Source organism: Dendrobates tinctorius, unplaced genomic scaffold, assembly GCF_039654945.1.
Source record: "Dendrobates tinctorius isolate UK_male_01 unplaced genomic scaffold, ASM3965494v1 ptg000016l, whole genome shotgun sequence".
Classification (NCBI taxonomy): Eukaryota; Metazoa; Chordata; class Amphibia; order Anura; family Dendrobatidae; genus Dendrobates; species Dendrobates tinctorius.
In genome coordinates this window covers 39,927,492-39,953,683 of record NW_027361684.1, presented here as the reverse complement: position 1 = coordinate 39,953,683, position 26,192 = coordinate 39,927,492, and the positions used below count along the sequence as shown (strand labels likewise).

Genomic DNA, 26,192 nt, shown 5'->3' with positions numbered 1-26,192 from the left:
ACTAAGTTGATGGACAACAGGACAAAACCAACACACCCCATTATGGTTAGTTGGGTCTTTCTGACTATGCTGGTGGACGCATGATGGGCAATTATGCCAAGTAAATTAATGGACACATAATCTGCCCCCCCCAAAAAAAAAAAACAGCAAAAAAGGCAGGAAAAATACAAAAGCAGGAAAAACACAGCAAAATCTACCTTTTTGGAAGCAGCTTCTTTACTGCCAAGAAAGCAGATTTTGCCTGCAGAATAAAATGCCGCAACAACGCAATGTGTGAACATAGCCTAATAGAAGCAGACAACCCCTTTAACTACAGTAAAAATTATATACAACCTACAAAAATAGACAGAATTGAATAACAGCGCTGATTATGCGAATGCTGATAATGTGTCTAAAGAGCTATGAAATATAAGTGACTGCATCCTGCTGAAGCACAATGTCATGAATAATTACCTAACTGCACAAGAGGAGATATCTCCCGAGATCGCTGGCTTCAGGTAATCGGATGTGATGCTACCCGGCAGACCATAATAGGTACATCTTGTACAATAACCAGACAAGCAGAAAAGCTTGAATGTAGACGATACATGCCGACAAGGCTTATACTGACCAATATACACATGTGGAAAAACTGATGGAAACATTCTGCTCCGAAAATCAGCTTTTTTTTATTATTATTATTTGCATGAAGTCCATAATTTTTTATTGGCTAAGCCCCCAAAAGCAGCGTTTATGAAAGGGTAGACCACTGATATGGGCCCACCATCTGTAGACGTTCTGCACTCTAAGCTAATAAATCCAAATCAGAAGCTCCTTCTCTCTTACCTTCCACAGGACCAGTGGTGACGATGGTGCTTATTTTTGATATGGTGCCACTCATACCGGCTGGTAAGGCTAACCCATATATGCAAAGAGGAAAGAGAGCAACAAGGGGTGGGGGTTCTCTGAGGAAAACTCGCATATGGGTTGCAGTAGGCTTCAGGGATTGCAGCTGGTGGCAGAGGGTACACTCCAGCTGGGTGTTTCTTTTTCGGCTTGCTTTATTACTATCATATTGCAGTGTACTCGCCTGTTATATACGCTAATAATTTCTGATACAAGTGAACAAGCATTATGTTAATATTCTATTTGGGCAGCATGGTGGCTCAGTGGTTAGCACTGCAGCCTGGGGACCTGGGTTCAAATCCGACCAAGGACAACATCTGAATGGAGTTGTGTGGGTTTTTTTCTGGTTTTCCCCCACACTCCAAAGACATACTGATAGGGAATTTAGATTGTGAACCCCAATGGGGACAGCAATGATAATGTCTGTAAAGCGCTACAGAATTAAAGGTGCTGTATAAGTGAGTAAAATAAATAAATATTTCTATTTACTGCTGAAACAGGCGACCCTTTTGGCATGTAAATATCAAGACACTCCTTGATTAGGATGGCTGGGGATGCCAATCTCTGTGCTAAACTTATTAAAAAAATACAGTTTATGAGCAATAAATAAAGATGATATCAATGAATATTATAGTATAAACATAGCGGCTGGTGAAGAACTCACCTCTGGCTGCTGTGAGAATACGGACACGGTGAAAGCCCGTTGTGATGTGACAATCCTCCTCGAGCTGCTGCTCCGTCACGTGATGAAGGAAATTGCGATCGATGCCACAAGTGACCAGATTGTAAGTATACTGCCTGAAGCGGGGCTCCACACTGCCGAGCCAATCGGCCAGGTTACTGCGATCACACGTCGAGTAGTTGGCATATGTTTTTAGCTCTACCAGCTCCCTCAGAAATCTATAAAAAAAAAAAAAAAAAAAAAAAAAGGTAAGGAACGGGATTTCAGCGTTTCATACATAAGTCTCAAAAGTTCATTCAGCCGGTGGTGGGGAGAACGGGATCGGGCACCAAAATGTCAGCATGTCCAATCCTTTGATATCAAAGTATATAAGCTACAGCCCACAGTCCCCTCACAACTGAGAAGACATATAAATAAAGCTTGTATGTGTACGAGATTGAGTAAAATAGCTGTTACATAGTTCAGTTGAAAAAAAGACATATAGCCATCTTTGACCAAAAAGCTAATTTTTTGTGTACTTGTTACAAGAGTCCATTGACGAGAAGCTATTCACAAATGGGACCCCTAGTAATCAGCTATAGTCTCTGGGCAAATGTGGCAGCAAGTGGTCAGTTCATCTTGCAGCTCTACCACAGGAAAAACAAGGCATAACACAGACACCGATCAAAGTGAGTACATCGTCTGCGTAATGTAGGACAAGAGCAGCATGGCGGAAGGGCAGAGATCCTAGGTGCAGCGTTGTGCCACTTAGGCTGGTTTCACATTTGCGTTAAAACAACGCTGCGCCCTGCGTCGTTAAGCCCCGCCCCGAGCCGGCTCCCTGCCCGCCCCATCCGGGATCACCGCCTACTTTCGCATTTGCACGCATGCGATCGGCGCACCCTATCTTTAGCATAGGGTGCGCAGATCATGCGCTGCCAGTGTGAAAGTAGTGTGCTGCGCACTTTTGACGGTGCGCCGTGCGCGCCGAAATGCAGCATGTTGCATTTCGGCGCGCACGGCGCACCGTCAAAAGTGCGCAGCATGCTACTTTCACACTGGCAGCGCATGATCTGCGCACCCTATGCTAAAGATAGGGTGCGCCGATCGCATGCGTGCAAATGCGAAAGTAGGCGGTGATCCCGGATGGGGCGGGCAGGGAGCCGGCTCGGGGCGGGGCTTAACGACGCAGGGCGCAGCGTTGTTTTAACGCAAATGTGAAACCAGCCTTATCTACCAGTTCTCTGAATGCTGAGCTCTTTATAACCGACTGATTGGTAGCTTTCTGTGTTCACTGTGCATAGGCAGAATGCTGCCAATCAGAGGTGGGTTATATACAGCTCATGAACATGGAGGATTATATGGCAGCAGTTTTAATAATCCTCTAGCGATAATCTCTCAGATTTGTTGGCAAAAACCTAGTGACAGATTCCCTTTCTCTATCACGATGTACGATAGTTAGTTCTCTAAAGTACGGTACGGTAGTTTGCAATCTAAGATTTTTAAGTCATTTTCTGAAGAGTCAGTGGTATTGACTGTAGTTATGGGGCCTGAACGACGCAGAAGCAGCTGCTTTTCTATGGTGAATAACAAGAAGGATAATTTAAGGCATCTCACCATAGACGCTCGAGGCATGCAGGGGCACACAACTCCGTTCTGACCAAACAGGTAAGTATCCAAAAGAATCAAGAAGAGTGACTCCAGCTTCTTATAAAATGTGACATGTTATCTAGGCAAAAATTTTAAAAAAATGGATTCCCTGTTACTCGCGGGAAAAAACTGCAGCGCGTTTCAAATGCACTCTGGCGTTCTTTGTGTGAGCTGAATTTCAGCATATCCCATTTTTTTCCCTTGAGTAATATGGAATCCATTTTATTGTTTTTGTATAAAGTTTCACATTTTATAAGATGCTGGAAGCACTCTTCCTGATAATTCTGGCTTTTTATAGTGTGGTCTCCTCATTTACACCAAAAGACAACATATGATAGAGGTGATGGATGCAGCCGGCCGGACACTCACCTCTTGCGCGTGATACTGGAGGTCATGCCCAAGTCTTCTCTTAGATCTATTTCACTTAACCTCAGAAGTAGATCACCATCAATCTGATGGTCCTGTTGTCACCAAGCACAATGTTAGTTAAAAACTTTTCTACATAAAGTACAAGTATATCTGTTATATTCCCACAACTTACTAAAAATGTCTGTGAAAACTTGTTGAAGCCAATCTGCTGCAGCCAGTGTTGTACTTCCAATGGTTTCCAGTTGGGTACGGAACGTGCAATGCGAGAAGGGACCTCTTCACCAATCATCTGGAGGGCTTTTTTGGCCAAGGTGGAAACGGTACAATCAACAGAGTAGCATACGATTCGCCTTAAGCTTTGTGCTGCTCCAATTTCACTGAATATCTAAAAAGTGAGACAATAAATCCAGTGTGGACCACGGCTATTAGTTTCTAAGGAAATAATTGCACATTACATTGTGTTATTCACATTTTTGATTATTATTTAATTTTAACAAGTTATAATTTCTAAGGCTATGTTCACACGTGTTTTTGCTGCATTTTTTTTTTCTGCAGGAAAACTTGCTCTCTTGGCACTAAAGAAGCTGCTTACAAAAAGTAGGTTTTGCTGTGTTTTTCAGGATCTCAAAATGCAGCTTTGCTTCCACCACAGAAGCAAGGACACAGGTCACCAATGCAAGACATATGTGAAACCCAAAACCATTTTTGGAAAATATAACAGTAGGGCAAGGTGAATTGGTCAGGAATAGTTTACCTAAAGGGGGTTTTACACATAGCGATATCGCTAGCAATATCACTAAAGCGTCACCGATTTTTTGACGCAGCAGCGATATTGCTAGCGATATCGCTATGTGTGATACTTACCTCTGACCGGCTCCCCCACTGTCTGTCGCTGATCGCGCGAGATCGGCCGGGTCCATTTCTCGTCGGGCGCTTCATGCTGGCGCCGACGAGCGACGCGTGGACGCGGGCGGGAGGACGTCAACATCGCTGCGTGTGAAAGGTAAGTAACGACCGCTGCTGCGCCGCTACATCGCTGGAGAGATCTGCCTGTTTGGCAGTTCACTAGCGACCATTTAGCGATGCACCAGCGATCCTGACCGGGTCGTATCGTGGTCGGATCGCTGGTGCATCGCTAAATGTAAAGGGGCCTTAAGACACTGACAGGGAATGGAGTTTGTAGGACACTGTTTACTTTCACACTTTGGTTGGCCACAGGCATTGTTCAATTTCACACCTTGATCAGCCAATGTATACAGTCATGGCCAAAAGTATTGACACCTCTGCAATTCTGTCAGATAATACTCAGTTTCTTCCTGAAAATGATTGCAAACACAAATTCTTTGGTATTATTATCTTCATTTAATTTGTCTTAAATGAAAAAACACAAAAAGAATTGTCCTAAAGCCAAATTGGAAATAATTCCACACCAAACATAACAAAGAGGGTGGACAAAAGTATTGGCACTGTTCGAAAAATCATGTGATGCTTCTCTAATTTGTGTAATTAACAGCACCTATAACTTACCTGTGGCACCTAACAGGTGTTGGCAATAACTAAATCACACTTGCAGCCAGTTGACATGGATTAAAGTTGACTCAACCTCTGTCCTGTGTCCTTGTGTGTACCACATTGAGCACGGAGAAAAGAAAGAAGACCAAAGAACTGTCTGAGGACTTGAGAAACCAAATTGTGAGGAAGCATGAGCAATCTCAAGGCTACAAGTCCATCTCCAAAGATCTGAATGTTCCTGTGTCTACCGTGCGCAGTGTCATCAAGAAGTTTAAAGCCCATGGCACTGTGGCTAACCTCCCTAGATGTGGACGGGAAAGAAAAATTGACAAGAGATTTCAACGCAAGATTGTGCGGATGTTGGATAAAGAACCGCCACTAACATCCAAACAAGTTCAAGCTGCCCTGCAGTCCGAGGGTACAACAGTGTCAACCCGTACTATCCGTCGGCTTCTGAATGAAAAGGGACTGTATGGTAGGAGACCCAGGAAGACTCCACTTCTTACCCCGAGACATAAAAAAGCCAGGCTGGAGTTTGCCAAAACTTACCTGAAAAAGCCTAAAACATTTTGGAAGAATGTTCTCTGGTCAGATGAGACAAAAGTAGAGCTTTTAGGGCAAAAGCATCAACATAGAGTTTACAGGAGAAAAAAGAGGCATTCAAAGAAAAGTACACAGTCCCTACAGTCAAACATGGCGGAAGTTCCCTGATGTTTTGGGGTTGCTTTGCTGCCTCTGGCACTGGACTGCTTGACCGTGTGCATGGCATTATGAAGTCAGAAGACTACCAACAAATTTTGCAGCATAATTTAGGGCCCAGTGTGAGACAGCTGGGTCTACCTCAGAGGTCATGGGTCTTCCAGCAGGACAATAACCCAAAACACACTTCAAAAAGCACTAGAAAATGGTTTGAGAGAAAGCACTGGAGACTTCTAAGGTGGCCAGCAATGAGTCCAGACCTGAATCCCATAGAACACCTGTGGAGAGATCTAAAAATGGCAGTTTGGAGAAGGCACCCTTCAAATATCAGGGACCTGGAGTAGTTTGCCAAAGAAGAATGGTCTAAAATTCCAGCAGAGCATTGTAAGAAACTCATTGATGGTTACCGGAAGCGGTTGGTCGCAGTTATTTTGGCTAAAGGTTGTGCAACCAAGTATTAGGCTGAGGGTGCCAATACTTTTGTCCGGCCCATTTTTGGAGTTTTGTGTGAAATGATCAATGTTTTGCTTTTTGCTTCATTCTCTTTTGTGTTTTTTCATTTAAGACAAATTAAATGAAGATAATAATACCAAAGAATTTGTGTTTGCAATCATTTTCAGGAAGAAACTGAATATTATCTGACAGAATTGCAGGGGTGTCAATACTTTTGGCCATGACTGTACTTTGTACACTATTCTAATTTAATTAAACTGTACTAATCCTATTAAATTGTACTAATCCTAAACTGCCAGTCTCATCTGACATGAACATCAAGATATTATGATTTAAAGTTAAGAAAAATCACTAAAATAAATGGGTTTCACATACTGCTGTACCTGCTTTTTTTCACTAAAAACACCGCAAAATGTGATACCTGCGTTTTTTGCTGCGATTTTGCAGTTAGCGATTGCTTTCTATGGGTGAAAAAACGCTGAAAGAAGTGATATGCTGCATTTTGCAAAAACCATGGTATTGCACAAAATACTGAGGACAAAAAAAAACAAACTGTGTGCATGAGATTTCTACAATCTCATAGACTTTGCTGGTGCTGTCAAACATGTTGCATGTCTGTGCGGTCAGCGGGCACGTCAAAATGCCGCATGCGGACGCATCCGCATACAACGCATGTCCCTGGGTACCCAATGTTAAAGATCGGTATGCAGGACAATGCAGGACGCATGCAGAAGTAGTCAGAGCGTAGGCAGAGCTTAAGGGAGGACATACGCAGCCATCCGCAGAGCAGCCATATGCAAGTGTGAACTTAGCCTGACTTACAGCCGGAGGTGCGGTTACAGCCACCGCTCTGTATAGTCAGCGGTGACTCAGAGTGGTGTCTGAACCCACATGACTGAAACCCGAACGATGTCGGGGGAATAAAGTTAATTTTCTCCCCGAGCAGGTTAAGAATGCCATTAACCTGCAGATTAACCCCATATCTGCAGGTTAATAGCGTTTTTGTGACAGGTTAATTTTAAGGCCCCCATATATACTAGAAAGTTGTCAGCCAAACGATTGACTCCCCCTCACGCAGTCTCCATTGTTCTCTATGAAAGTCATGGCCAGACTCCTCTTTCAGCAGGCTATTCCCACAGGAACAAAATCAGCCGTTAAAATTCCAAAGGTCGGATTCCCATACACATTAAACTCATTAAACTGGCCCATTGATATCAGCGGTTTCGGCTGACTTTAGTCTAATGTGTATGTAAGAATTTTCCCTCCTGCACCCTTTGAAAACACACGAACACTTGCTCAACCCAAGCATGCACGTTTACGGGGCGTTCGGAAGTAGTACATGTTAGCCAAACAAGCTGTCAATCAAAAGCTATCTAAGACGATTGGACAACTTTTAGGCTGGGTTCAGACAAGCGTATTTTTGGTCTGTGAGCTGCCCATGTGTAATCCACTGCAGGGATTATTTAATTTTTTTCCATTTATTACTTAGTCAGATGAGCAGTGAGGAGGTTTTCTAAACATGTAGGTAGGAGATCAGTAAAAACTACAACCAGGATAGCTGATAAATGTCTGATTGCTGATGCTGAGCCTTGGTTCCTTCTCTTTGAACGGAGCTGAGGTTGAGCATGCGCGATGCGCCCCACCACTTTATTTTAAAGGTTTGTGACCCTGACAAGACAGCAGTGCCCAGCGTTTGGTGGCCTTTGTATTTGAAATGGTGCATCACCTCGCACGCTCAACTGCCATTGTAGTGATTAGTAGGGGTTGTCAAAGTAGGACCCCAAAATGACGGATCTTATCTCACTCAACAATTATCATCCAGAATTGTCTGTAAGCAGAACCCAACGATATCAACGGGTTCGGCCAGCTAATTTGTATGGGGGCTTTATCTGCATTACTTTTATGTAACTCTTGGTATCATTGATTCAATGGTTCTGGTAAACATAAACTAAATTCACCTTTGTATTCTTGTGCTGGGATTTAATAGCAGCTTCGACACATAAGTAGAAGGCAGCAATGCACTGAGCTTCCAGCCGTGTGCTGTCCAGCAGTGGCACCAGACGCTGAAGGTCGCCAGCCGTCCTTCCTTGTGTGTTATCACTATTGCTCAGAATACAATGGGCATACTCCTCAGGATCCAAGGAAGAAATAAAGGGTTCAACCAATGCCAGTGTGCCAGACCTTTCTACCTCCTTCTCAATTTCTTTGTTCGTTGCTAATACGGTGATTGCCAGACAAGCGTGAAAACGAATCTGCTCATCTTCTTTTGAGAACACTAAAGGGAACAACCACTCAGCCGTCTTTCTCTCAGTCATCAGCCTCTGATTAGAAGGTCCACCATACATAGCACAGTTGGCCAGAGCCATAGCACAATGTCTCAGCACTACTGGATCAGTCCATCGACACCAAAAAAGGATTGAGTCCAGACCCCCATCATTTATCAGCTCTTTGCAGGTTTCTTCGGAGTGTTTGAACATGTGCTCAAGGACGCCGGAGAGGTGTCGGGCAAGTCTTGGGTCATCTCTTTCTTTTGAAATGTTTAAGATAACGCCCAATCCAACACGTGCAATGCGATCTCTGCAAATAGAGTAACATAAAACACATTGTATACAAGAACTTCATCTTCATGTGCTATGAAAGGGACATTAAATGCCTAAGTGGACTGTAAAAGTGTCAAAGCAAAACAACACAAGACTGCAGGATTGCGATAAGTAACATACAAGGGTGGACTATAGACATAGCTGCCCGAGATCTCAGGGGGAACCAGGATGCTGGGCAGGCAAGAAGTGCAAGTGTTCACATGTCACTATGGGGCTCTACAGCAGTGCTGCCTGCTCTGCCACCTGCTTTTACATCCACCCCCCCACTCATCACCACTGGGACCCCCTGCAGTGCTGCCTCCCTATACATGCAGAGGTGCTGTCAAAGTGGATTGATGCCTCATGGGTGAATTAGCCAGAATATTGGCTTCACAACAGGGGTACCAGGAGGTGATAATCGTGGGGGAGGAGAGGGTGGCCGATTCAATAGTTTGCTATGGGGACCTGGCTTATCACACACATGGTTTGTTTGGAGGTACAGATTAGGCAGCATTTAGGGTACGACAATCTAATATGTTTGGGGACACTGGCTGACTGATGGTTGGGAGAGATCTCGATAACATATGTCTTATGTCACGACAATGGCTTACCCATAGAGAACACAGGGGCGCATAGACGAGCGAGCACTCCTGTGTATGGGAATTTCGCCTGAGATTGCTGTCAGCCAGACGATCGGCAGAAGCATCTTTCGGCCAGCAGCCATTTAATGTGTATAGCCAGCCTTACAAACACAGATTTCTGTCAAATTAGGCCAATTTTACAGATGATGAAATTAGTCTGAGTTGTGTTGTCTTTACTTGTACAAAAGTCTGTCCAATTTATGTTCAATCAGATCAAAATTGGTCTGTGTAAATGACCAATTGATCTGATTCGAGTGTGCCTTACCTGCCATAAAATTCATGTGGTGTGCTTAAAAACCTGTCTGCCAAAGATAACAATTGCAACATGTAAGCAGATATTTGAAAGACAGCTGACAAGCAAGAAGGTTTACTTCTAGGACAATCTGAACAGACGAAAAAAATCTGTTCTTGTGTAGGGGACCCTATACACAACAGACAGCTGTAGGCCGAAGGATGGTCCCAGCGTTCAGCTAGCTTTATGTTCTCTATGAGAGCTGCTGGCAGACTACTTCTTTGGCAGTTTATCTCCCCCCGAAAACAATGGGATTGCTGGTCCAAAACCAGACATGCCAGATCTTTATATTCCACAACATCATCTGCTGTGGAGAGTCAGAAGGTCTCCGTGAACTTTAGATTGTCAGTCAAGTCAGCAGGTACCGGTGAGACTGGACAATGTTAGTCTATTGTGTACATATGGCGGTTTTAACGGTGCACATAACAATGGCCGGTTACCCTGAACAAGCATTTGTAAGCACCCGTTTCCCAATAATAGTCCCATGTAAACAGGCTGTCAGTCACTGACAAAAGATTTAAATAGTTGTTCATTGGGTGAAATGATTTGTAAGCTTGCTTAAAAATCCTAGTCCTGTGTAAACATGTGCCGCCGGGAACAGTGAGAGTCTATGTTCACAGAAGGGATCGGCTCGTCTAAACAGGCTAATAAATTACCAACTGGCAAATATGTAGCTGATCAGAAGTCATTTAACGGTCACAGGTTGTGCAGTGTGAACGCACCCTAACTCAAGCCAATTAGATCATCTGTAAGATTGGTCTGATTTTTCCGAAAAATATAAGTAAAAGTAACTTTAGCCATTTACATAAACAGATCTTTTCGTCTTCCTCATATATTGTATTCGACATAAAATAAAACTTCCAATTCCTGATAATGGAGTTGCCTTTCAGAGATCTCTTTATGCACAACCATCATTGTCTTTGACAAATTTTTAAGCATTTGAAATTTCTGTTTTAATAGATACAACAGAACTCAATCCGATCAAATAGTCACCCAATTTTGGTTTGATTGGACGTAAATTGGTCAGATATTTTTACGTGTAACGGGAGGTTTTAGTCACCTGACTTGCGGCAATAAACGAATGCTGATAAACTACTTGTTTGCTAATTGTCAGTAGTTTAATAGCTGCTTAGGCTGGTTTCACACTTGCATATGGCAGAGCTGAGGAGGCCTGCGTAGTTCCTCCGTTAAGCCCCGTCCACTGCTGCACCTCTTCCATTCAGCTCCGCCTACGTCGGCATGCGTCCTGCGTACCTATCTTTAACACTGGGTACTCAGGCCATGCAAATGTATGCGGATGCCTCCGCATGCATCGTTTTGACGCTGCGCAGACCGCAACAAAATGCAACATGTTGCGTTCGACGGGCAGAACTCATTTACTTGCAGGCAGAACAATCAGTAATAACTCGTCCACTGCGCATAGGCTGCCATTGTTCTTGGCAGAACATGTCCTGTTTACACACGATGATGCACTGCTAAGAACAATAATCTTTTATGCAAAAGATAATTTCACCAAAAAACGGGAGTCTTACTTGTTTGCTGGGTGATCGGCAGCCTGTTTACATCGCATGAATATGGGAAAATAAGTGTTTTTGGGAATGCTCACTCCCGATAACACCCTTTTTTTTACATTTTAGAAGAATTGCAAAAATTAATGTTGGTTGGAAAAGCCCATACAGGCCTTAATTCGCACAGTTGGGGTGAGTATAAATGAAAGAAAAAAAAACAGTCAACAAGCTCTGGGCACTGATCTGCTCAGGATCCCAGCACAGAGAGTTCTGAGTGCATTGAAAAAAAGTAATTATCGCACTTCTAAAATTAGCATGATTAATGAGAGATACCTTAGTGATTAGGGGAGAGCAGAACCTATACTGGTGATGACGGGAAAGGAAGTGAGACTGTCTGTCGCAGAGCTCAGTACACATTGTACAGCACCTTTGAACACGCTACATCCTGGCACAGAATAACAAATCAATACAGAAGGTTGCGCCATAATACAGCACACATAATACAGTGTTTGCATGCCCTCACTTATGTTTACATGCCCTTTAAAAACAATTGCTGTGCACAGCTTTGTAGGCTTGTTTGCAGGAATGTAAGTGTAATGTCTGTATATTGGTTTCTTTGTATGTTGTGCAGTCACTGTCAGGTTTGCAATCTAGTCATTACAATATTGAGTGAATGTGACCACGTTGGGTGCCCAGGCCAGGATGGGAGTGTTTGCTAGAGGTTAGGACAAAGCCCCAGCAAACTAAATCAGCACCAGGATATGATGTCACAGCAATGTGATTTAATAGTAACAGAAAACATCCCTGGAGCTAGACGATGATGTCACAGCACCAGCTAATGAAATCAGAGATAGAAAATAATGTCACAGCACCAGCTAATGACATCAGAGCTAAACAATAATGTCACAGCACCAGCTAATGACATCAGACCCAGACAATGATGTCACAGCACCAGCTAATGACATCAGACCCAGACAAGGAAATGACATCACAGCACCAGTTAATGACATCAGAGCTAAACAATGATGTCACAGCACCAGCTAATGACATCAGACCCAGACAATGATGTCACAGCACCAGCTAATGACATCAGACCCAGACAATGATGTCACAGCACCAGCTAATGAAATCAGAGCTAGACAAGGAAATGACATCACAGCACCAGTTAATGACATCAGAACTAAACAATGATGTCACCGCACCCAGAAATGACATCAGACCCAGACAATGATGTCACAGCACCAGCTAAAGACATCAGAGCTAGACAAGGAAATGACATCACAGCACCAGTTAATGACATCAGAGCTAAACAATGATGTCACAGTACCCGGAAATGACATCAGACCCAGACAATGATGTCACAGCACCAGCTAAAGACATCAGAGCTAGACAAGGAAATGACATTACAGCACCAGTTAATGACATCAGAGCTAAACAATGATGTCACAGTACCCGGAAATGACATCAGACCCAGACAATGATGTCACAGAACCAGCTAAAGACATCAGAGCTAGACAATTATATCACAGCTCCAGCTAATGACATCAGTGCCAGGCAATAGTGTGACAGCACCAGAAAATATCACTAGCACCAGGCAGTGATGTCACAGCACCAGCAAATGACATCAGCACCAGAGAGTAATGTCACTGATTATGACAAGTTCTGGTTATTGACAACCAAAGGTGAAGAGCTGCGAGTACAGTGGGAAATATAGACAATAGCACTCTATGTGGGGTTTGCTGTTAGACCTCATTAAGTGTATATTCACATGTATTAGATTAGATTAGATTAGATAAACTTTATTGATCCCGGAGGAAATTACAGTATTACAGTATCAGATTTGTTGCAGAGCTTTCCATGACCATGACAGCACCATGTCAGCTGGGTTTATTCAGTGCCACTGCCATCTTGTGACTGCAACTTCTGACTGGCTGGAAGTCAGACGTTACGTCACAGGCTCTCAAAACAAGTGAGAGACAGAACATGGCAAATCTGGTTTTTACCCGTGGGCATGAGATTTCCATAAGGCCATGTTCGGTATTTGTAAGCCAGGAATGGGTGATAAATACTGAAATGGTGACGAGTTTCTCTCGCATTTTTCCTTTGATTGTTCCACTCCTGGTTTTGGCTTACAAACACTAAGGTAAAACCATCACCAAATACTGAATGTGTGCATGCGGCCTAAGGCTACGTTCCCACAATGTACCTTTGGTGAGTTTTTGATGCTGTGCATTTTAAAAAAATGCAAGTACCTTATTTTACTTAGTGGGTGCAGAAATGGTGCAGAAAATCTGCAACATCAAAACCTCAACAAAAAGCTCATTGTGGGATAGTAGCCTTAGGTCACATTCACACATTCACTATTTGGTGAGTTTTTTACCTCAGTATTTGTAAGCCAAAACCATGAGTGGAACAATTAGAGGAAAAGTAAAATAGAGACACGTCACCACTTCTGAATTTATCACTCACTCCTGGTTTTGGCTTACAATCACTGAGGTATTTTGATGTTGCAGATTTTTTGCAGCATTTCTGCACCCACTAAGTTACTTGCATTTTTTTTTTTGCATCATACTCTGTGGAGGTCATTGTGGGGGCATTATACTGTTTTGTGGGTCACTATGGAGGCATCATACTGTGGTGATATTATACTGTGGGGGTCTGTGGTGGCATCATTCTGTGTGAGGGTACAGTGGGAACATCACACTGTGGGGGCTTCATACTATGGTAGGGTCACTGTTGCGGCATCATAATATATTTGGGTGAACTGTGGGAACATCATAACTTGTGAGGGTACACTGTAGGAGCATCATACTATGTTACGGGGGGTTGGAGTAATATACTGTGTTGAGGGCACTAGCCCTATAATACTATGTTGTAAGCACTATAGGGGCATTATACCTTACTGGGGCAAAGCATGTGGGGGCAAAATGGGTTGGGGAATTTAATGTGGACTGTCATACTGTGTGTGTGGGCATTTTGGAGGGCAACATACTCTATGGGAGCCATAAAACGGTTATGACCACTAAACGGCTTAAGTGAAGGCACAATTACTGTGTACGCACTGTAAAACATATCGCCCCTATCGTGTCCCTTCTACTGGCCGTATGTTTTTAATAGGGAACAAAATGGAGGATTGTGATTCAGCACCGGGTCTAATGAAAATTCAAAGTTTATTCAAGACAGCATAAAAACATAAAGGTCAAAAATCCACAGGAAGAACCAGGACATGTGGCACCTTAGGCGTTTTGTACCATTCTTGTCCTTACTCATAGGTCTGTGAGTGACCACTGACGGTCAGGTGAGTCTAGAAGATCGCTTCAGCAGAGATTCACCCAGGGAGGCGCTGTTCTAGTCACCTGACTGTTGCTGCCAATGACAGGCCCCAGGAGTCCTGTTACACCTGGAGACAGCAGACATCCCTTCCAGAGTTGGTACAGCCAAAGCTGGATGCACAATGGTGCGGAAGGCGACTACTCCTCCGTGTGCTATTTTGAAGAGAAAAATAATCTCTGTATGAGCTGTGTGCACAGGGATCGATGTATGCAGCTCTTCCTGCAGGCTGCCGTGTAGACAATGGGCAGTCAGCTTGGTCTCGGTCAGTGTTGTTATAAAGGGTTACAATCAGTAAAATGTCATGACCTCTCCGTTGGGTTATATGGAGGTCATATTGTCCCCCCTCCATTCAGCAGCTCAGCTCCCCCTGACAGATGTGGCCTGCTCACATGGTTCCGCTCCCCGTGTAACATGCAGACACCGTGCCCAGTGCAGACCTCACCTTACCTGTTCTCTAGCACCAGAACCTGCTCCAGCAGGTGACATGCCTTGTACTGCACCTCCTTCTCCGTGGACTGAAGGAAGCCGAGGAGCAGGTCCAACGCACCTTCGAGTCTGATTGTCTCACACAACCCTTGGGCAACCTCTCGTCCCACCGCTGGCATCACCCAAGCCTCTTCCACCATTTGAAAAATCTCGGAGATGGTGTCACATACACTCTCCTCACACATGGCTTGCTTCAGCTTAGAGATAGCAACATGGAGATCAGGCAAGACTCGATCCAAAGCCACCTGAACATCAGCACCGACTCCCGGAGACCTCTGCTCGCCCTTGTCTGTGCCCCCTGAACCCTGCCACCAGCAGATAGTGTTCATGTACCCCGGCATGACGAGGCGCTCGCTGTTACACATGGTGATGTATCTGCAGAGTTTATAAGCTGAGATCAGGAGGGTGAGGACCATGGAGCCCCCTACAGCATTTCTCCTGGCACACAACTGTTATGGATGAGACCACGTAACCTGGATGGAAAGAAAGCAGATGAGTCAGCGACGCACAGAGGCAGCACACATATGTCACCTACAAGAAGGTGGAGGACACTGGAAATCAGAGGGTTAATTCACAGAGCAGCAGCGCGGCCCCGACCCCAGCACAACCCACTCATGCTTTCCTGGCCTGGCTGGGAAGCTTAGCAGGGAGCACTACCCAGATTTAGGGACTGTCACCTTCCAGCACCACAGTGCTCCTGTTACTATGACAACACTGACTATGCAGGACACTTACACACGTTACCTACTACTACTCCTCAGATACCTGCACTGATGGGAGTAGTTAAAGGACAGTGAGGTGCAGGTAATGGAGCTCCTCATCTATGGACTGCTACAGCCCTGACACAGAAGAGATAAAGGCAGCCATAAAACGTACAGACAAGTCCTGTAAGGCGGCACCGGCCGAGAGCAGTCGCCCGATGAACACCGCCTCCACCTGTCCGGCTCTTCTGTTGTCTGGATCCCAGCATCTCGCCGAGACGAGCAGCCGCAGAGTGACGTCACCGCATCCTCGCCCCACCCCTTGGCAACAGTCAGATCCCGTCTCCTTGGCGACAACATCCTCTTCTAACAGCTACAGCCTTAGCAAGGCGGGGCGTTATACACGTCGTCCAATAATCAGCACGGGGGTGTGGCTTGTAACCGGCTGTATCCAGTCAGCACGCAGTTGTGGCGCTCGTGGCCGGTAGCAGACTGGAGGGCGGGGCGGAGGTGCTGCTGTATAAAAACTATATGCAGGTTCTGGAACAAAGAGCGCGGAGTCAGAGTCTCCGGGTCCGGGAGTCCTGGGTTATAATGGCCGAGCGCGGATTCAGCACACACCCAGAGCAGAGACCAAGAACAGAGACAGAGCAGAGAACCATGGCTGAGACACAGAACAGAGACTCAGAACACGGACTGACCGCAAAGACCCATAACAGAGACACAGAGCAGAGACTCAGAACAAGGACTGACCGCAAAGACCCATAACAGAGACTCAGGGCAGAGACACAGAGCAGAGACTCAGAACAAGGACTGACCGCTAAGACCCATAACAGAGACACAGAGCAGAGACTCAGAACAAGGACTGACCGCAAAGACCCATAACAGAGACACAGAGCAGAGACTCAGAACAAGGACTGACCGCAAAGACCCATAACAGAGAGACAGAGCAGAGACTCAGAACAAGGACTGACCGCAAAGACCCATAACAGAGACACAGAGCAGAGACTCAGAACAAGGACTGACCGCAAAGACCCATAACAGAGACTCAGGGCAGAGACACAGAGCAGAGACTCAGAACAAGGACTGACCGCTAAGACCCATAACAGAGACACAGAGCAGAGACTCAGAACAAGGACTGACCGCTAAGACCCATAACAGAGACACAGAGCAGAGACTCAGAACAAGGACTGACCGCAAAGACCCATAACAGAGAGACAGAGCAGAGACTCAGAACAAGGACTGACCGCAAAGACCCATAACAGAGACACAGAGCAGAGACTCAGAACAAGGACTGACCGCAAAGACCCATAACAGAGACTCAGGGCAGAGACACAGAGCAGAGACTCAGAACAAGGACTGACCGCTAAGACCCATAACAGAGACACAGAGCAGAGACTCAGAACAAGGACTGACCGCAAAGACCCATAACAGAGAGACAGAGCAGAGACTCAGAACAAGGACTGACCGCAAAGACCCATAACAGAGACTCAGGGCAGAGACACAGAGCAGAGACTCAGAACAAGGACTGACCTCTAAGACCCATAACAGAGACTCAGGGCAGAGACTCAGAACAAGGACTGACCGCAAAGACCCATAACAGAGACTCAGGGCAGAGACTCAGAACAAGGACTGACCGCAAAGACCCATAACAGAGACTCAGGGCAGAAACTCAGAACAAGGACTGACCGCAAAGACCCATAACAGAGACTCAGGGCAGAGACACAGAGCAGAGACTCAGAACAAGGACTGACCGCTAAGACCCATAACAGAGACACAGAGCAGAGACTCAGAACAAGGACTGACCGCAAAGACCCATAACAGAGACTCAGGGCAGAGACTCAGAACAAGGACTGACCGCAAAGACCCATAACAGAGACTCAGGGCAGAAACTCAGAACAAAGACTGACCGCAAAGACCCATAACAGAGACTCAGGGCAGAGACTCAGAACAAGGACTGACCGCAAAGACCCATAACAGAGACTCAGGGCAGAGACACAGAGCAGAGACCCAGAACAGAGAGAAGAGACTCAGAGAATGAACTGGCCACAAACACCCAGAACAGAGACTCAGGGCAAAGAAGAGACACAGAGCAGAGGCCTAGTGAAGAGACTCCGAGGGCAGACTGACCGCAGAGACACAGAGCAGAGTTGCCAAATGTCCAGAAATTCCAGGACAGCCGTAAAACTTGGTCACTCTTTTGATCTGTCCGTAAAAGTAAGGTGTCCGTGATTATTTTCAAGCTGAATATGCAAATAAAGTCCGTGGAGCAACACGGGACTAGCCAGATCTTCCTCCAGGGAAGGACCCAGCCAAGGGGTGGCTCCTTGCGGAAACCACCATTACCACTATATTTAGTGGCCCTTTAAGTCAATATCCAGCGCTTTACGAGTTTACAGATATGACAAGGGAAATACCAAGGGCAGGTATCCATCCACAGACAGCTGTTTCGGGGTGTTGCCCCTCATCATTGTGGAGTAGGATTAATATGGTGGTAATGGTGGTTTCCGAAAGGAGCCACTCCTTGGCTGGGTCCTTGCCTTGAGGAAGATCTGGCTAGTCGTGTGTTTGAGACTCTTAAATGAGGCTCCATGGACTTTATTTGCATATTCGTATTTCCCAGGGAGCAATGCACCTAGGATTTCACTGATTGAGCGCCTTTGCCGGCTGCCGCAGTGTTTTCTTTGACTGGTCTCCCTGAGGTCAGTGATTGGTGATGTTGGTCTCCTAGGCATTGCTCCCACCTAGCCAGACACTTGTGCAGATTATTTTGCTGTAATTATTATCCTGTTACAGTGATTGCAGCTGATGTCTCCATACCATATTATGGGCTGTAGACTTGTATCGCTTATAATCATGATTTATGGTTTTCCAATGTGTCCGCAAGAAATATTTAGTGCACATGATTTTTTGATAAACTGTCCAGAAAAACGAAAAGGTCAAGTTGGCAACCGATCGCTTCATGAAACGTATATATGTAAATTGCTGGCAGGTAACATAATAATAATGCATTGTGAGCAATGGTCTAATATCCATTTCTAATAATCACCAGATTCACCATCCATGTGTTATAGCTGCGGATCCCACCTCTAGGACACCCAGCCAGGGCAGTTTGTAGGAAATTGTGACAACAGGGTGAACATCAGAGATCCTTCATTTCCTTACAATCAAGCACTATGCGCCTGCCGAAATAGCTCTATGCTTGGTCATGCTCCTCATGTCAGTCCATACAAGACTAAAAACACAAGAATTAAAACAAAAGTGGATTGTACAAATAAGTCAAACAGGGACAGGTGTATACTACTGGTATACAAAGACCAATGCCCCCAGTAATCCCACCATACAGTGACCATGTAAGAGTCAGACACCAGTGTGACACTGGCAGGCTGCACAATATTATAAAGCTGCAGATTATACAAGGAAATTCACAAGTAACAGGCCACACTCCATGCCAGAGCTGTAAGTCTGTCCGGACCCCAGATAGAAGATCACAGCAGGATATTGTTACTACAATAATAATCTTATTAATCTTCAATCAGCTAAAGAGAAGACTTTCACCTCAATATTCTTCACAGCCTAAAGGGGGTTTTACACTAAGCAATATCGCTAAAATGTCACTGGTTTTGTGACGTTATAGCGATATTGCTAGCGATATCGCTATGTGTGATACTTACCAACGACCGGCTCCCCCGCTGCTCATCGCTGATCGTGCGAGAATGTCCGGCTCCATTTCTCGTCGTCTGCTTCCTGCTGAGGCTTCCTGCTGTGACGTCCAGCGACGCTGGAGGCGGGCGGGAGGACGCCAGGATCGCTGTGTGTGAATGGTAAGTATCGTGCGCTGCGTCGCTGCTGCATCGCTGTGAGATCTTTCTGTATGAAAGCTCACTAGCGATCATTTAGCGATGCACCAGCGATCCTGACCGGGTCGGATCGCTGGTTGGATCGCTGGTGCATCGCTAAATGTAAAAGGGCCTTTAGTCTCCATATTTCATAGTCCACAGTTTCATTTACTACCATTGTGCATCAACCAGAAGCCAAGAGTGCCAACCACAATATTGTGTCCTGTAAATTGAGTCAGCTGGAAACCATAGAAAAAGACGTGTGTGTATATATATGTGCACACCTACAATATATGCATCGTGTGTAAAAAAGCATCTTTACTGATAACAGGACAACATGATAAAAACATATACTATATAGGGGGTGATGTGATTTTTTGGTTTTAACTGTTTTTATCATGTTGTCCTGTTATCAGTAAAGATGCTTTTTTACACACGATGCATATATTGTAGGTGTGCACATATATACACTCACTGGCCACTTTATTAGGTACACCTGTCCAACTGTGTGCTAAGACTTAATTTCTAATCAGCCAATCACATGGCGGCAACTCAGTGCATTTAGGCATGTAGACATGGTCAAGACAATCTCCTGCAGTTCAAACCGAGCATCAGTATGGGGAAGAAAGGTGATTTGAGTGCCTTTGAACGTGGCATGATTGTTGGTGCCAGAAGGGCTGGTCTGAGTATTTCAGAAACTGCTGATCTACTGGGATTTTCATGCACAACCATCTCTAGGGTTTACAGAGAATGGTCCGAAAAAGAAAAAAAATCCAGTGAGCGGCAGTTCTGTGGCCGGAAATGCCTTGTTGATGCCAGAGGTCAGAGGAGAATGGGCAGACTGGTTCGAGCTGATAGAAAGGCAACAGTGACTCAAATTGCCACCCGTTACAACCAAGGTAGGCAGAAGAGCATCTCTGAACGCACAGTGCGTCGAACTTTGAGGCAGATGGGCTACAGCAGCAGAAGACCACACTGGGTACCACTCCTCTCAGCTAAGAACAGGCATCTGATGGCTACTTTCAGCAGGATAATGCGCCATGTCATAAAGCTCGAATCATCTCAGATTGGTTTCTTGAACATGACAATGAGTTCACTGTACTCAAATGGCCTCCTCAGTCACCAGATCTCAATCCAATAGAGCATCTTTGGGATGTGGTGGAACGGGAGATTCGCATCAGGGATGTGCAGCCGACAAATCTGCGCCAACTGTGTGATGCCATCATGTCAATATGGTCCAAAATCTCTGAGGAATGCTTCCAGCACCTTGTTGAATCTCTGCCACGAAGAATTGAGGCAGTTCTGAAGGCAAAAGGGGGTCCAACCCGTTACTAGCATGGTGTACCTAATAAAGTGGCCAGTGAGTGTATATATATATATATATATACGCATGTCTTTTTCTATGGTTTCCAGCTGTTAGTCTTTCCATGCGTATTGTAGCACCCTACCCTGATTTTCTTAAATATACTGTGTAGTGCACCCTATCTCATTTTGTCCTGTAAATTAAGTCAGACCCTAGCGCCCCTCACTGGCTGCAGCACTGTCCACCTAACCACATCTGTCCACAATGAAGAAACAAAGAACACAAGCGGTAGCTCACCAGCTGCGGGGGGCTGCTCGGAGGACGCTCCCACTTCTTTAAGACTTAGGGCTCATACTCACTGGCGAAGAATACAGACAAGTGCAATCCGATAAAAAAACAGATTGCACTCGACCAATGTTATTCAATGGGTGATATCTCATTTGCGATTTTTTTTTTTCAGCTGAAGACTCACTGGGCCATTCAGGGTATTTATAATCCTTATTACACCTTCTATGCACTTTATCTTAGACTTTATGTCTGTTTACCACTGCACTTTATATAGATTATGTTAGGATTATATATGGTCTAGTTATTTAACTATGGTCTCAGTGTATACTGAGTCGTTATTATTACCTCCTTACACTATGGTATTTTACTATGTCCTATTTATGCTGGTTCTCTTTTGTTCTTTTAATATTTCGTGTTATGAATAAAATTATTTTAAAGTCTTTATATTCTTGGACTTGGACAGTATCACGGACCTGCCTGTTGTGTTCCTTGGTCTTTATGATGCTGTCTGTGCATCAACAGAACCCTGAGACTATCGCAGAGCAGGTGCAGTTATACGGAGACTTGATTACACACAGGTGGATTATATTTATCGTCATTAATCATTTAGGGCAACATTGGATCATTCAGAGATCCGCAATGAACTTCTGGAGTGAATTTGCTGCACTGAAAGTAAAGGGGACGAATAATATTGCACGCCCCACTTTTCAGTTTTTGAATTTCCACAAAAATTTAAAATAACCAATAAATTTCGTTCAACTTCACAATTGTGTCCCACTTGTTGTTGATTCTTCACCAAAAATTTACATTTGGTATCTTTATGTTTGAAGCATAATATGTGGGAAAAGGTTGAAAAGTTCCCGGAGGCCGAATACTTTTTCAAGGCACTGTAGCGTGGGATACCTGGGGCAAGGCAAGTGTTGCGCTGACTTTGTCAGAGAATAACAGTTTAGACCAAGTAAAGGCGCTCAGTGCATCTTGGCCAAACATTTAACTGTTTTCCATATACCTCCGCCCTTCTCTTGCTCTTTGAAGCCAGAGCTGTCAATCAAACAAGAGGAGGGGAGGCTACAAGAATCTCTTTAAAATATAAAAGTTTTACCAAAGTTTAGTTACACTTTAAATTCAACAGCGGCTCCCTGTCTGGTCAGTTCCCGGCCCTTGCTCTCCTGCACTCTCAACTAAGATCAAACTAAAATGTAATCAATTCAGTCTTAAATTGAGACTAGATGAGAGAGAAGCAGAGAGGGGTCAGAGACTGACCCAACAAGAAGCGGTGGTGGATTGGTTCTCAACAGTTTTGAAGGGATTGTCCAGGAATATTTCTTTTTATTACAAGGTTGCAGACATAGAAAATAACAAACACGCTATTGCTCACTCTGGCTTCATCAATGACGTCACAATTACTGCACAAATGACTACTGCAGGTAATCACTGGGATTAGCTGTGCCAAGTAATTGGCTGTAGCGGTCTCTTGAGCTGTAGTTGTAAGGCTAAGTGCACACGTACCGGAACTCTCGCGGAAATTACCGCGAGAATTCCGGAATTCCAGTCCGCGGGAAAATCGCATTTTAAATTCCCGCGATTTTACCGCGGAAAAACTAGCATTTTGCAAGCGTAATTAGCTTGCAGAATGCTAGCGTTTTCCAAGCGATCTGTAGCATCGCTTGGAGAACTGATTGACAGGTTGGTCACACTCGTCAAACATAGTGTTTGACAAGTGTGACCAACTTTTTACTACTGAGGCCGCCTATGCAGCATCAGTAGTAAACGATAAAATGTAAAAAAAAATGGTGTTATTCTTACCCTCCGACGTCCCGCGCATCCGTTCCCAGTAATCCTTTGCGAAAATTCCCGTGATGACATCCGTTCTCGCGGGATCGCGATGTCTCGCGGTAATTCGCGATGACGTCGCGCGAATGACCGCGAGACTTCGCAATCCCGCGAGAACGGATGTCATCGCGGGCATTTTCGCAAAGGACTACTGGGAACGAGAGCGTGAAGAGAAGCGGGAAGGCTGCGCGGGACGTCGGAGGGTGAGAATAACAATATTTTTTATTTTAAATTCTTTTTTTTACAGGGATATGGTACCCAAAGCCCGGAGGACAGTCTCCTCTCCTCCGGACCGTGGGTACCATCCGCAATTGTTCTGCTTACTTTCCGCATGGTGTGCACAGCCACATGCGGGAAGTAAGCGGAACAATGCATTCCTATGGGTGCAGGATCGCCGCGATTCCGCAAATTAATGAGCATGCTGCGGTTTTTACCGCGAAGCGATTCCGCCGCGGTAAAAAACGCAGCATTGCGGAATCCCATAGCAATGCATGGGATGCTTATTTTTCGCAGCAAAATCACGCGGTTAAAACCGCCGCGGAAACGCGAAAAAAACGCCACGTGTGAACTCAGCCTAAGGGCGATGAACTGTTCTGCTGCGTTCCTACCTCTGAAGACAGCAGTCGTGCTATGTGTACAATGTTATGCAGTTTCTCTATGTAATATGAACAGTGGTGTGCATCTTTCACATTGTATGACAGTAATGTACAGTGTATAAGACTGTAAAGTGGTAATGTATAATGTGAGTAGTGCATAGTGTAGAGTAAGTTCAGGGTTAGGCTTGGAATAGAAAGAGTACTGTTCATTTAGTTGAGTGGTCCAGGAGTGGCTTAGCCAGTCTCCAGATCTCAACCCCATAGAAAACCTTTGGACGGTTGTGAATGTCCTCATTGCCTAGCAACAGGCCCAAACCATCACTGCTCTAGAGGAGATCTGCATGGAGGAATGGGCCAACATACCACCAATAGTGTGTGCCAACCTTGTGAAGACTTACAGAAAATGGTTGACCTCTGTCATTGCCAACAAAGGATATAACAAATGATTGAGATGAACTTTTGTTAATGACCAAATACTTATTTTCCACCATAATTTACAAAATAAGTCTTGCCAGATCAGACATGGTGATTTTCTGGATTTGTTTTCTCATTTTGACTCTCCATAGTTGTGGTCTACCTATGATGTCAATTACAGGCCTCTCTCATCTTTTTAAGTGGGAGAACTTGTACAATTGGTGGCTGACTAAATACTTTTTTTCCCCACTGTACATGTAAAAAGACAGGATAATTAGTGAAAAAAGACTCAAGTATAATGGTATGGGGTCAATACATGACTATGAGGCCGGGGCAAAAAGTGACCTGGGAACGCTAGTACTTAGATCATACTTGGCATATATTATAGACCTAGATTAGTCACACAAGTGCAAGGACGAAAGAAAACCAGTCAGCATATCTATAATCATTATACATGTATCACTCCTGCAGACTGCCATTGTGAACACTTAGGGTACCGTTACACCTAGCGATGCACCAGCGATCCCGACTAGCGATATGACGCGGTCAGGATCGCTGGTGCATCACTAAGTGGTCGCTAGTGAGCTGCCACACAGGCAGATCTCACCAGCGACATCGCAGGGGTTGGGGATCGCTACTTAGGCCTCTTTCACACTTCAGTTTTTTACAATCAGTCACAATCCGCCAGGTTTTGAAAAAAAACGGATCCGCAATTTTCTTTTGAGGATCCATTTTTTTCCCCATTGACTTCCATTATTGGCGGATTGTGACGGATTGCCGTCCGTTGCATCCGTTTTTTTTGTGGATCCGCCAAAAGTTGCTGTCCGTCACCATCCTCAAAGATTTCAAAACGGAGCTTGCAACGTTTTTTTCTCTGGCGGATCCTCAAGACACTCATTTAACCCGAAATTCTTTCTGGGTGCCGGACAAAAAAAAATTCTCTCTCTCTCTCTCTCTCTCTCCTCTCCTCTCCTCTCCTCTCTCCCCTTTTCCAGGCTGCGATTCCTTTAAAATTGTTCATTTGTCGGATCCGTCTAAAAAACGGACGGGTGGCATCCGTTCTCATCAGTACTAAAACGGATCCGCCATCCGTCCTTTTGGCGGATTTTGACTGATGCAAAAAACTGAAGTGTGAAAGAGGCCTTACCTGTCAGACGCGGCGATCCTGCGTCCTCCCGCCCAGCTCCACGCGTCGCTCGTCGTCACAGCAGGAAGCGCCGCAGGAAGTGACCGATGAGGAATGGTCCAGCAGCTTCTCGCGCGATCAGCGATAACCAGCGGGGGAGCCGGTCGGAGGTAAGTATCACATGCAGCGATATCGCTAGCAATATCGCTGCAACGTCACAAAATCGGTGACTTTACAGCGATATTGCTAGCGATATCGCAGTGTGTAACGGGGGCTTTATTCTAGATAGCAGTCTCACTAATTACATACTCAGATAAGCCACTGTTACCCATATTTTCCCCTGTTCAATGCCAGACTGGCAGCCCCAACGCATGTTTCACGTGAGCTTACCCGGGGGGCTCTCTGTTTGTTTTACACACATTTGTGTATCACCCCTAGCAGTTCTTGGGAAGGAGAGATTGCTAGTTTTGTGTATTTTATGTAGGTTTTATATGCTGCTTGTGTGTTGTCTTCCAGGTGCCCAAATGGTAGAGGACAACCATGTCCAAAGCGGAAGGAACGCAAGAGTGATGGACTGTTCTGCTGTGTTCCTACCCCTGAAGACAGCAGTCGTGCTATGTGTACAATGTTATGTAGTTTCTCTATGTACAGTTGTGGCCAAAAGTATTGACACCCCTGCAATTCTGTCAGATAATACTCAGTTTCTTCCTAAAAATGATTCTTTAGTATTATTATCTTCATTTAATTTGTCTTAAATGAAAAAACACAAAAAGAATTGTCCTAAAGCCAAATTGGATATAATTCCACACCAAACATAAAAAAGAGGGTGGACAAAAGTATTGGCACTGTTCTAAAAATCATGAAAAATCATGTGATGCTTCTCTAATTTGTGTAATTAACAGCACCTGTAACTTACCTGTGGCACCTAACAGGTGTTGGCAATAACTAAATCACACTTGCAGCCAGTTGACATGGATTAAAGTTGACTCAACCTCTGTCCTGTGTCCTTGTGTGTACCACATTG

The 26,192-nt window shown here is 44.8% G+C and overlaps 1 protein-coding gene across 1 annotated transcript in view; it reads right to left on the bottom strand.

The window, feature by feature from the left end:
• The window catches only part of SARM1 (sterile alpha and TIR motif containing 1), a 28,632-nt gene extending 12,579 nt beyond the window's left edge, over positions 1–16,053 (bottom strand). Inside the window, exons 1-6 of the mRNA XM_073565707.1 lie at positions 15,945–16,053; positions 15,030–15,541; positions 8,188–8,806; positions 3,738–3,950; positions 3,566–3,657; positions 1,550–1,785 (exon numbers count right to left, since the gene is read on the bottom strand). Coding sequence (XP_073421808.1) covers positions 1,550–1,785; positions 3,566–3,657; positions 3,738–3,950; positions 8,188–8,806; positions 15,030–15,484 — 1,615 coding nt within the window. The 5' untranslated portion in view covers positions 15,485–15,541; positions 15,945–16,053. The remainder of the gene's footprint in view (positions 1–1,549; positions 1,786–3,565; positions 3,658–3,737; positions 3,951–8,187; positions 8,807–15,029; positions 15,542–15,944) is intronic.
• Between the last annotated feature and the right edge of the window lie 10,139 nt (positions 16,054–26,192).